Below are 13,310 nucleotides of genomic sequence, written 5' to 3' on the forward strand. Positions count from 1 at the left end.
TCAAATAGGGCTGCAATGTGATTGTCAATTGGAAATGGTTGGTGTATCGGTAGTCACTTATCTCTAATGTTCATGCTCTTGTTACTGGCAATCATCTCATTCCCAGCATCCAAAACGTGTTCATGATCGGCGTAAAATGCGGACTCGGAGGGAGGAGGTTCAAATAACAGAAGAGCATCTTTGCCTTCTCGGTTTGATAACGGAAACAGAATGTTCATGTGGATCGCATATCACTCTCCGAAACAGATAGTGCCACTTTCTGCGGTGCGCGAGGTGTTTTTTGTGTGTTTTTTTTGCCCGCCGTTTTGAAATTATCAGGAGAAATATGCGTGGGCGGTCCTGTGCATGTTTGCACAAAAGTCAGGTTTCCTTCCCACACCAGTATCGTTGGACTCGCCCTTTTTCCCCAATCCCCGTATGAATAATATGTATCAGTACGCCGCATGCCTGGGCCAGCTCTAAAGAGAACAGTCAGTACAAAGCACAAATGCAGCCAGAATGCATGCTGCAAAGTGCAGTCCAAGATGTGAAAAACAATGAAAACAAAATCAGAACAATGTCTTTTACAAAAAGTGATCGACTGTGTATGCATGTGGATATGCTGGCATTTTATTTGCATCATCCTTTTAACTCCTTCAGCCCCATAGTTAACATACTTATGTATAATGTCAATAGTGTTTTAAAGTGGTGGTTCTTAGAGGGTTGACAGAAAGCAGTCTTTGCTGCTGTGGGGTAGCCCTGCAAACAGCCTCCCCCTCCCATAACTTTGTCTTGTAGCCTGTGTTGTCACCAGTTACTATCACGAGATGATACCATTTTATGAGGGTGTACAAGAACCCGTGTATCACGAACAAATGCAGCAAAGGTCATGGATGAACATGGTGCTTCTAGCTGTAGTTGACCTCTGCATCATTGTTTTTGTTGTCTTTGTTGTCAAAGATATTAACGAGCATTCCAACATACCCAACTATCAAAGCAAGTGTTTCTTTGAGCCTTGAGTGGGCAGTACGCGTGACAAACTGAAAATGAATTGGTCGCGATGACTGTATTGGAACAGTGAAAACAACAGCAAGGTCGCAATCTGTATAATCATTTTACCACACAATCATACATTCAGTAACCATGGAACCAAAGAGGAGAGAAAGGGTGTTTGGAGGTGAGATTTGAGGCAATACATGTACATATATGTAAGAGAGGGGCAGCAATATGGAAAATGAAATGCCTCAAATGAGTACTGTAAAACACAATACTTTCGCGGCATGAAATTTTCGCGGCATGAAATTTTCGCGAGCTGTAGCCGATGGCCTTTTTTTTTGCGGCATGAAATTTTCGCGAGTTGCCTCTAACATTAAATGCATATAGTGTAGACAAGAACTTTCGCTTGCATTTTAATTTTGCGAATCTTGGCTCTCTCGAAATTCGCGGAATTAAAATGCACGCGAACATTCCTCGTTTTACAGTACATGTACAGTACATGTTTTTGGTGATAGTGCATGGTCTGCTGCTGTGTGTCTATGCTCAGTACATTAACAGCTAATGACACTTTGGTAATGAAAGTGAGAAGCATTTTCCCCACTGTGCATAGAACTGGCCTGGAATTTCTCTTTAACCCATTGAGGACAAGTCCTGAGTATATCTTTAACCCATTGAGGACAAGTCCTGAGTATACTCAGGCAAGCGTCTATGGGAAATGTGTGTTGTAGCAAAATCAAACCGTCAGCAAGCCAGTAAGGATTCTGAAATCAGAGTGAGAATCTCCCTCGACCTTTTTCTTGAACTCTCCTGCGTTGAGCTGCTGCTTACGATGTGATAACATGGATATGGTGTCAACATGAAACCAAAGACCTGCTTTGCTGCACAGAGAAACCCCATCAAATCGTGGCTCTGCCCGATGTTGTTACTTGTAGTTCGAAAGCACACAATTCGATACTTCATCTCAAGTCTCGGATTCGTGTGGGTGTGAAGTTTTGTGTGGGAAGAAGGCAAAACATAAGCACCGCGTTATTGTCTTCTTCCCTTTCATTCGGCCCACCAGCCGTAAACAGAAACTGAGCAGACTGGAGCATTTAACACTCTAAGTGCTGAGGCACTATGCCACAACTTTGCCAAGCTTATTTCAGAAGCATTTGGTGAATTGCTCTACCCTCAAATGTGACCTTCTTGTATAAACATAGATAGCCCATTCTGGCAAAGCACAGTGCTTCAGTTCTGCAGGAATGTCTTTATGACACAGTGGGGATTAGGGGGGATTAGAAGGATCAGCTTATCTCTATCAATTGAAAGTTAGTTCTCCAGTCATTGCTGCCAATTAGAACAGAAACCATTCCAAGGGACGTGCTAGCACACAGCTAAAATGCAGTAAGGGTTTAGAGAAAGAGAGGGAGTTTAAAAAAACAACAACAAAGTATGTGAGTGTAGTTTATGTTGTACGATGGGTAGTTTAGGTTGTAGTTTGACACCTTTGTGCAAAGAGAAGAGATACTTCATTTATGATGATGTTCCTCATTTATTTTGTTTTCCATATATCCAGGGTGGCATGAAGGATCACTTGGAGACCTGCTGCGGAAGTCCGGCCTACGCAGCGCCAGAGCTAGTTTCGGGCAAAGAATACCTGGGATCAGAGGTGAGACACAGGATACATTTTTGCTTTTTGCTTCTTTTTTTTTTTTCATGAGACTGCTGCGTATGAAATTCTTGGTGTTTCATCGATATGTTGCCTTTTTGCAGGCATCCTTAGGGGCACTGGCATTTTATATATATCCTGGCGTCACTTAAATGATATAACCTAGGGTTACAAGCTTATGCAAACTTGCGTCAACCTTTGTGGTTATGGTCAATGACTTGTCATGAAAGCAACGCTGCGCTGACAATAAAAATCTCTGGAGACAAAGTGTACTGTATTCAGTAGATCCGACCCCCCACCTCCTAAGCTTCACAATTATTCGCTCACATGCTTTATGAAGGTTGCTGTCAGTGTCAAAAAAGAGTCCGTGGAAAGTGCTCCCCAAGGTGTAACAAACTGCTATTCTGTGATGGCCGAAAAGACCGAAGCAGTATAATACTTGTACGTCACTGAAAACTTGAAGAAAATTGAGACAAGTGTGTGGAGAGTCATAAATGTTCAAAAGTCTGTAATTAGGCGACATGGTATTTGTCTTGGACACCAAACTAGAATTTTGTTCTTGGTCATGTGACTGATATCACCTTAGTAAAGTACTTCTCATTTTTACATGCGTGGGCAAAATCTGTATGTTTCCTCGGCAATTTCTTTGATCATGTTATTAACATGAAAACATGCAAGTTATGCTCAATCTATAGAAAGAATTGTGATGTTGTTTAGTTGTTGTTGCTGTTAATTATGTTAGTAATTTATCCATGATTGTTAGATGTCTCTGGTAGAATCTTGTTTAAGAAGGTTCCGTGTGGGTGTATGCAAGTAATCTGAAGAAATGGTGGAAATGTTATTATAAAGCAAACTAACAAATTTGAGACAAGTGCGTGGAGAGTCATAAATGTTAAAAAGCCTGTAACTTACACAACATGGTATTTGTTTTGGGCTCCAACACAGGATTTTGTTTTTGGTCATGCGACAAACGGACACTTCTCGTTTCCGCGCGTGGGCGAAATCCTTATGCTAGTTGTTCATTCTTGTGTTTTCGCTACCCTGCTCGTGAAATATTATTAATAGATATGAAGTTACATCTTCAAAGAAAGTTGATTCCTGCCCACAAACCTGCAGGAAAAGTCACTTAATGGTCGCTTCACATGCACAAAGCAATGAAGACTAGAATACAAGTTGCATTCCAAGCATTTATATGTGACCACTTGAGACAGCTATTGTGACATCATGAATAGATGAGATAGCATGTGTACAGTCAAAGTTTCATAACTTCTTTTTGTGTTAATAATTGCCTAATTTGGGCCACATTTTGCCTCTCTTCTGCCGTGATGTCTTTGATGTCATGTAAGAATAGCTCTTGACCTATCGGTTGATGACCCTTGCAAAAGTAGCTTCATTTTGTGTATGTACGTTTGTTTATTTTGTTCATTTTTTTTTTTTGGCAACAGGCTGATATATGGAGCATGGGCGTGCTGCTCTACGCCTTACTATGTGGCTTCCTGCCGTTCGACGACGACAACGTCTCACTCCTCTACCGCAAGATCCTCTCGGGGAACTATGAGGAACCCCCGTGGCTCTCATCAGAAACCAAAGACCTTCTCAGGCTTATGCTTCAGGTGGGCAAGCGTGATAGAATACATAGAGAATGCTAGCATTGCCTTGTTTGAAGATTCTTCCAAATCCATCAAGTATCGTGATGGAAAATTGGAATGCCAGCACTTTTTGTAGGAAGTTGACTTTATAGAAAAATAGAAAAAGTCAAGTCATCTTCCGCAGACAGTCTGCCTCAAACTCATCAAACTGCAGAATATTGTCATATACAGGATTATCACGGGTGAACCAGTTCGCCGTATAATTTTGACCTCCTCTTACGCGACAATACCAAAGCGGACAAAACTTTTTAAATTTGAGTGGAGCTCCTGCATGTTTGTGGGTCTGCATGCCTGGCAATTGTGCATGGTCAATTATTGATGGTCCAAATCAATTTGAAGTGAGTGGGTTGGTCATTACAGCAATTAAAGACGAGGGTTGTAGCGGGCTGGCAAATGAATGCCGGCCATCAGCACTCGCTCCGGTGGCTTTGGGAATGCAGCAATCCACCTTGGGGATGGGAAGAGGGGATATTTGGAGGGAAAGAGAGCATTTGCGATGAAGATGTGACACGATGCATGAAGGTTGTGTAGTGTGCAATTAGTTTTTTTAGTTTTTTCCAGCAACAATAAGGTCAACCTTGAGCTTTGTACATTACCTAGACACAGAATGTTATTGACCCAGTTATGCTTGCGGAGTCACGCATTGGAAGCAAACCACGCACAAGTCCGTCACACTACAATACACTGGTCGTGATCTACATGCGTGAACAACTTCCTCTCTTTTACATTTTCATGAGCCTTCTCCTGGCGCCCACCATTATAACGGGATGACCTAGAAAACAGCAGCCATGACAACCTACAATATCCCAGCCTCTTTCCATGTTGTGTGGAGGTGACAGAAATTTGGGTCAGAGTGCTGTGGTAAAATTCGCATGTAATGTGGTGAAATGCCCTCAGGATTTTAAATGGGCCAGACCTTTGTTTGTTTGGTTTTTGGTTTAGCCTTGAATTCAGTTATAAACCAAAATTGAAAGTAAACTTGAAAAAAAAAAAAAAACAGTCTATTACATTGTAAAAGCTTTACCATGTCTTGTCAAATGACTGTACACCAAAGTCATGCACTAAATGCTATTAAAACCATCAGAGAAAAGGGAAATGAACATCACTAGTAGCTTGTCTTTAGATGTGATGTGAAATTGTAATTTTATTTTTTTTCTTTTCTTTTCCTTCAACCCATGAATCCACCCGACCTGCAGGTGAACCCACAGAAGAGGATAAAGATGAAGGAACTCATCGATCATCCGTGGGTCATGAAGAGCTTCCACACTCCCGTCGACTGGGAGAGCAAGTGCGAGGTAAGAGTCTGATGAGGTGAAATTGTGGCCCTTTAAAGGGGGACTCTCTCCATCCTTTTATAGTTGTCATTATTGTTGTTGCTCTGGTTTTGCTAATTTGTTCTTAAAGGCCTTTGTCACACCAGAGTGCTGGAAACCCTATATTACTGTCAGGTTGTCTGTTCTCTCATGCTCCATTATTTCTTTGCAACCCCAATAACAGGTTACGACCCGAGCTTCTCCCATAATGCCTGGTGTGCCCACCTTTGCGTCTTGCCGAGAGATTATATTTGGGGTTTTACACGGTCATTGAATGGTCATACGCATCAGTTTTAACAGATTATCCAGTAATCTTTGAGGCCTTTGCTATGTCATCAAACTTGATGCAATGATCCATGTCATGATAACGCAATCAACGTCGCCTCTTTGGCGGTAATTCCCCAAGTCCTGTAAAAGACAAATGATAAACTTTACCATTTTGCCATATGATTTATAGTGATATGAAGAGTGGCATACAAGTTGTATAAGCGAGACTGGTACAAGTATGTGTGAATGATGATGGATTTCCCATGGCATTTGCAACTTCGTGTTGAGTTTTGTTTATTAATTTTTTTTTCCTCCATTTCTGCCTTTCTCTCCACAGAAGAACCAGCTGAATGTGGATTGTGTCACAGAAATGGCAATGCATTATGGGAAGTCAAAGAAGGAAGTGACCTCACAACTGAAACAGGTTTGTGTCATGATTGTGCTCTGTAAGTCACCTGTCACTGGACTTAAAGCAGTCCATGTAACGAATTTTGTCCCCACCCCCATCTTGAAGAAATAATCCCTTAAAGCAACTTGAACTGTAGAGCATATCACTGCAGATCTATACTTTAGTTTACATGATGAGTATTAACAACATATCAAAAGGGAAGGTAATTTCTGACACTTTTAATCATATTTCTCAGTGACCCAAGTGAAACAAAATAAAAAGGCATGGTAAATGTGTGGAAAAAGTGTCTCAACATTCATCTGGAGCAAAAGATTTCCAATATCAAAGAAGAAGAAATGTACTCAGTTGCTTTCAGCTGAATACTAGTACACTTTACCAGAGCTGATGCATTCATAGTTCAACTACAGCATACTTACAACGAAAGCGATTGTTCAAGCATACTTGATGATAGCTCATTCACATTCTCTCCTCTACTGGGGAAAGCAAAATTGTTGATCATGATTTCCATCAAGAAATTAACAAGAAGTCTCCATTTTGTTTAAATACTTGATTTCTTGCAACTTCCCAGTGGCGGTACGACCAGCTGACGGCTACATACTTCATCCTCTTGGCCAACAAGTACAGGGGGAAGACGGTTAGGCTGCCCATACATACCAAGCCTCTCTCAGAAAAGGTGAGGTGTTAAGATTTGAAGTGTCATGCTGCCCTCTTGAGTCCATGAAGGGCCGCCCTCTGCCCCTTGCTTCGTGAAGTTGAAATTCTTAAACACAACGTATGTGTGTAAAAGTCATGGATGTTACTTCGTGACAACCCATACTATCGGCCATTCCACCTGTTGCTAGGTTGTTAAGTTTGTTTTTGAATACTCCTTCCATTTCATTTGTATTTTGGATCCATTTGCATTTTGGAGATCATTTGTATTAGGTATTTTACCATACCTGCCTACCATTTCCATTTAGTAGAAACATTCCTATTTTGTAGGAAAGAAGACGCTTCATTCAACCTTGTGATCCTAGTTTGTCAACACTTGCATATAGTGATGCATGGGAGATGAGGGAAAATTCCTGCTTTTGCAGTATTTTCTTTCAGTTATTCCTATTCACTGAATTTTAGGGTTGGGCAGGTACATCGCTGTATAATATATTACAAAGAAAAAAAAAAACACTTGTAATTGAGGACAGGATGAATCAAAAGCATTTCCCATAATGCTTTCATTTGATTTTCGTTTTACAGAATGATACCGATGGTGCAATAAGGATAAACCAGCACTACCAGCCTCTTCACAATCACCATGACAACCTGGAACCACCCACCAGCTCGCCATATATGTTCAGCTCCATGGAGGACGGCCTCGAGGACGAAGAGTCGTACGTCATCTCCTCGCCGCACCGGCGGGTGTCTTCGGAGAGGCGGCACTCAGCCGACAGGCGGCGGACGCGGGGTTCCGCCAACCGGGCGCGCGACCGGCCCGTCAGCCACCACTTCGAGGGCACGTACGGCGGCGGTGGCGGCGGCTGCCTGGGTGACGAGGATGCGTACATGATGTCCACGCCGCTCGGCAGCGGGAAGGAGAACCGCCTGGACAGCGACGGCTTCGTCAAGCCTGTGGGCATCCCGCTCAAGACGCCGGTGCGGAAGCGGAGCAAGAGCGACGCCAAGGAGAAGCTGTCCCAGAAGGACCGGGCGGTGGCCAGCGCCAAGCAGCCAGTGGTGCCCACGTTATCGCTACCTCCCGTCGTAACTCCCTCGCGGTCCATGGACGGCGAACTCAATCGATTGTCAGTGGACAATGCTGGCGGCAGTGGTGCCTTTGATATCAAAAAGTGAGCAGATATTAGTTGACACTGCCCCACATCAAACAGCATCTTCACTGAAATTTGCAAAGAAAGAATTCATTTTTACATGAGTAGTGTTATGTACGTAATTAATGTGGTTTACAGAACCAAGTCAAGTGACAAAAGTACTCTTTGAAAGGCTAAGTTAGGAGAGGTTGATTTACTTTTAATGAGCCTAATTTTCAAAACTGCAAGTACGGTACTCTGAGCATGGCACCGCTCAAGGGATGTAGTCACAACATAATTATTTCACAGCTTCTCATGCCGTGTATCAGAAGTAATGCAGGATGTCATGTACAAGCTTGAAAATTCATTTTGGGGGGAGAGGGGAGGTGGGCATGGGGGTTATAAATTCTCAATCATAATTGCTTATTAGATGCTTGTGAATACTGTGGATTCTGTTGTCAGTCACTCTTTACAGTCAGTGGACAGTTCAGAGCTGCAGTATTTTTTTCTGATACTCTACTTCCAGTGGCAAGATCATGGTTTCAAATACCTGTAAATACCAGTCAATACCACCTGTCAATACATCCCACAGAGTAAATGTAATTTGCAACAGTGAAATGGATATAAATTCTTTCCCCTTGACAAGGGTTCTTTGTCAGTCCCATCAAAGCAATTCTCGAGTGCAATTTGACTGCTCACCCAATTTGTCTTTCAAGTCACGTGAAATATCAAACTTGTGGAATATAATGTAGTATATACATTACTGCATAAGCCATATATACAGCGAGTCTAATTTTTGGCAAATTGCAACTTCCCAACAATTTCGCGAGTGGTTAACTTCGCAATCGTGGAGTACAGTACTGAATGGAGAAAATGCATGCTTGCATGTCACATTCACGTTGGGATCAGAGTCCATATTCTCATGTCTCTTTAAATTTGTGACTAGGAACTGACTTGCGAAATTTCGCGAAAGTAAAAACCTCATGAAAAATTTGTATGCAGTAGTTTGGCATCATGAGAGAAAATAATTTTCTGTGTCTGTTTCCGTGACAGAGCCGTGTCCATGGAGGACTCTCTGGATCGAATCATGATCGACGACGGGGAGATGAAGAAGACGGGCCTCAGCAGCTCGGCCAAGAAGATCTTCGGCAGCTTCGAGAAGGGCATCGACAAGATGATGGACCTCCTGTCGCCGAGGAAACGCTCCATCGCCGGCATCGATGAACCGAGGAAAGTGAAGGTAAGTGCTCTTTTGTGATTTCCAACTACCTTTCTAGTTTGTAACGTGCACCCTTTTTTTACTTTTTTTTTCTGTATCGTTGGTGCACAGAAGATGCAAATCTTAGCACACAAAATCCTGAGTTGCTCAATAAGAATCTCCTTTCTATTACTTCGTCAGAAGGAAAGATAATCCAACCATCCATTATGTTCATCTAATTCCTTAATTATGATTAAGCAGTGTGGGTAGAGTATCGATTCCCTTAACACAATCACTTGAACACGGACAGCTGGATGGGGTATCTCACATCTCTAAAGTCAGAACACAACAAAAACCAGCAACTTTCCTGTTATCCACTACTGGGATTGGCCTGATGTTGTAGGTGTGTAGAGCATTTCCAGTGCCAGTAAAATTGACCCCTCACCCTGCAATTTTACCCTCACAATTGAAAGAGTTCCTTTCTACAAGGAGCTAGATCCATTTTTCATCACATTGTTCTTTTTTTTTAAACAAAAATGTATTCATTTTCAGTTGTCCCATACAGTAAGCTCTTCATAGTATTGAATTTCTTGTGAGAAAACTGCAAAATCAGGCAATGAAAACTTAGTTGTGTTCAAAAAGATATTAAATCCAACTGCAGTAATAGAACCCTATGTGCATGCATGACTGCACTTTGAACCCAGAGTAAGGCCAGGTTAGCTAGCTTTCCTGGCTGTGTAGCTGTACAGATGACCCATTTATTGTGCTTGATGATAAGCAGTGAAATGTTTCATTTGGAAAGGAACTCTTCAGTTGCTGACCCATGAGGACATTTGAAGGAAAAAAAATCTCTCAAACTGTACCTCTCTCTCTCTCTGTCTGTCACTTTCCAGGCGCTGTACAACGTAGCGACGACATCAACACTCCCGGCTGACGTCGTGCTGGAGCGGTTAAAAGAGGGAGTCATGTACAGCAACATAGATTCCTACAAGCAGAAAGGGTGAGTTTTTTTGCCAAGAGAACCGAGCTAATCCCACAGAAGGCAGTCCTTGTGCCGATATGAGGGTTTGGTTTTCATGGACCCCCGAATGAGTAAGGCAAAATACGAAAAATTCAAACAAATATACCGGCCAGATGGCACATGCAAACAACAGTAGCAAAACAAAACAAAACAAAACAAAAAAAGGACAAAAAGAAAGTCCAAACTCTTTGTTTTAAGCAAGTATTCATTTCATTGTTAGTGTTATTATCATTATTATTGTTGTTGTTGCTATTATTATCATTATTTTTATTGTTATTGATATTGATAGTGTTAACACTAGTATGACTATCAATATAAGTGATATGTAGATAATAGCATTAGTACAGTGTATAAGTATTGAGTATTATTATCATTATCATTATCATTATCAGTATCATTATCATTCATATTATTATCAAAGACATCGACCATTGATTCTTGTATATATTCTTGTTGTCCTGCACAGCTACACACTGCGATGCAAGAAGCAAGACTCCAAGGGAAAGACCATACTCTCCTTTGACATGGAGGTGTGTCGATTGCCCCAGATGGACATGGTCGGCATCCGACGGAAGCGGCTCAAGGGCGACACATGGGAGTACAAGCGCATGTGCCAAACTATACTGGACCACTCCAGACTGTAGCACCCTCCCCACATGAAGATGACAAAATAGTCGTCCTTCCAGACGCGTGATCACCGTGATATTCTTTCCTTCTTTTCAGTCACAGATCACGTCGCCGAACTTTTTAACAACGAGCAACAACAGTCGTAATAATTCAAGAGCCTCGTATTGGAGCAAGCAACTTTTTAGCAAGAGTTCTACGTCGGAAACATGCGTAGATGGACATTTCTTGTCGTATGTGAGGAGAGGATGCAAACGGCTTCTGCACTTGTGTTTGGCTTCCATGGGACCTTTTGTATTGCCGAGGATTGGGGCTGTTTACCAGTATGATGAGTGGTCATTGTGAAATTATCTCAACTGTTGTCAGATTCTGCAATAATGGAACAATTGCATTCATGCATATCAGTGAGAGAGAGAGAGTGTGTGTGTGTGGAGGGAGAGAGAGAAATAATCGCCTAGCTGTTAATGTAAGAACATTTTGGGTTGGAGACCTTTTATATTTATTATCATATCTAACCTCGAAGTGAATTGTATATGATGCATACATGTTATTTGATGATTACCAGTATTCAGTAATAAGTTTACTCTGAGAGGCATCATCCCGCTCTATCACTCCACAAGTGTGAAACCGTTGAAGAAATGAGTCCTGTTTTCCACGTTTAGCTGCACTCATGGGCTTTCTTCATCACATACTGGCTAGATCTATTTGAATGCTATACCCCCGATGAACTCCTTCTTGTTAAGCCTGATAGATGCAGCGAAAGATCCTCAAGAATTTCAACAAATCCCAAACTTCAAGTACACCCTTGTTCCTCCCCATTGTTAAAAAAAAAAACCCGCACACACAGAGAGAATACAGAATTTCATGACAAAGTAGTTGTGAAAGGCTCACCTCATATGCATGTTTAGCTGTGCCTAGATAGCATTTCCCATTTTGTAGAGGTCTACAACACCCCTAGAGTAGGACAAGTGAGCAGCTGTGGGGTATGAATACCAAGACTTAAAGCCACGACTAAACTTTGAAGTTTTGCATTCCACTTTTTGTCCCAATCAAGACTTCTCCCGCGTAAACCTTGGGTTAATGGTGGTTTTTTTTTTAGCATATTCATACTTCAAAATTTAATTCTGCTTGTGGTGAGATATAAAAGCATTGAAAGAAATGCTGTATGAAATGATATCTAGATGTGTTTTACCTCTGTAACAATTGTTTGCTGTATTCACATGCTGGATTGATCAAAATGTGAGCGAGGAATCTGATAGGCTTCTGCAACTAATCTGTGGACGTAACCAGCCCGACTGGGTATATTGCACAACGCGCCAAATTTTGCGGTGCCAAAAAGTGCCATGTGATGCGGTATCTCATAAGTCTATCATCGATCAGATCATGCCAGTCAGTTATCAGTGCAAAATTATGTATCCGCCTTCGGAATTATTTCCAACTCAAAACAAAGCCAGCAATCTCCAACCGTGTACATTGATATCAAGGACAGAAATGGACTGAGTGTTCATATTACACTACTGCACTCTGTGGGGTACACTGCCTGAAGTACTAACTGATACAAAGATGAGAAAAGAGGGGAGGGTGTTCTTTTTAAACTTGCTTTGTCACATGTTTGTCATAGCAAGATATATACTTATTAAAAGCAGTGTGAATATAACAACAACAGTGTATTTACATTAAAATTAGCATAAGCATTATCACGAGTCCGGAGATACTGTCCAGTATGAATGTGAATCTGAAGGCAGAGTCATAAGCTGGCTTACTTTTTCAATGCTGTACTTCCCACGTGGCCCAGTTTATACTGTGCAAGCAAGATGGAAATCTACACTGGTTTACATGACCTTGTTTACATCCACATGAAAGACCATCTCATCTTAAACATTGGTCTAGGGCACTTTCACACGAACTGAGACACTTCTTGAACGTTTGGCACGGTAAGTTTAGAATCCCACAACAGATATTGTATTAAAGAAAAACAAGGAAGTAATATACTGCAGGACAAAACGATGCATTTCAATTACTAGCGGACACATGAGTTGTATCAGATATCTCATTACCGTTAATGAGAGTGGTTTTCACAGACTTGTGCCAGACAACTTCAATAGTGAAAAAAAAAAAAAAAAAAATCTGACCGTTAATTCCACTTTCACTTTCTGCAATGTATTATTTGCACAGAGCCATTCAATGTATCAATTAAATATTGACTAATCTTTTTGTGTGTGCAAGTTTTTTTTTTTTCCTTTTTTTGAAGGGAAACATGGACAAAGACTTTAAATACATAGTTGTCTGACTAGTCTTTATCATTGTATTACAGGATGAACTGGTGCCACTATCCAAATAACAATCAGGTTTCAATGTCCGTGAGATGCCCCAAGATTGATGACTGATTGCGTTGCCTTTCATTTCCTTTGATGTCTTTCTGAGC

At 41.4% G+C, this 13,310-nt stretch overlaps 1 protein-coding gene across 1 annotated transcript in view; it reads left to right on the top strand.

Moving 5' to 3' along the window:
• LOC140228832 (maternal embryonic leucine zipper kinase-like) overlaps window positions 1-13,011 on the top strand; it is a 74,515-nt gene extending 61,504 nt beyond the window's left edge. The window contains exons 7-15 of the mRNA XM_072309105.1: window positions 2,531-2,623; window positions 4,069-4,236; window positions 5,469-5,567; window positions 6,190-6,276; window positions 6,830-6,934; window positions 7,495-8,084; window positions 9,096-9,282; window positions 10,134-10,240; window positions 10,728-13,011. Coding sequence (XP_072165206.1) covers window positions 2,531-2,623; window positions 4,069-4,236; window positions 5,469-5,567; window positions 6,190-6,276; window positions 6,830-6,934; window positions 7,495-8,084; window positions 9,096-9,282; window positions 10,134-10,240; window positions 10,728-10,905 — 1,614 coding nt within the window. The 3' untranslated portion in view covers window positions 10,906-13,011. The remainder of the gene's footprint in view (window positions 1-2,530; window positions 2,624-4,068; window positions 4,237-5,468; window positions 5,568-6,189; window positions 6,277-6,829; window positions 6,935-7,494; window positions 8,085-9,095; window positions 9,283-10,133; window positions 10,241-10,727) is intronic.
• Window positions 13,012-13,310: the final 299 nt, after the last annotated feature.

This window comes from Diadema setosum, chromosome 5 (genome assembly GCF_964275005.1).
Source record: "Diadema setosum chromosome 5, eeDiaSeto1, whole genome shotgun sequence".
Classification (NCBI taxonomy): domain Eukaryota; kingdom Metazoa; phylum Echinodermata; class Echinoidea; order Diadematoida; family Diadematidae; genus Diadema; species Diadema setosum.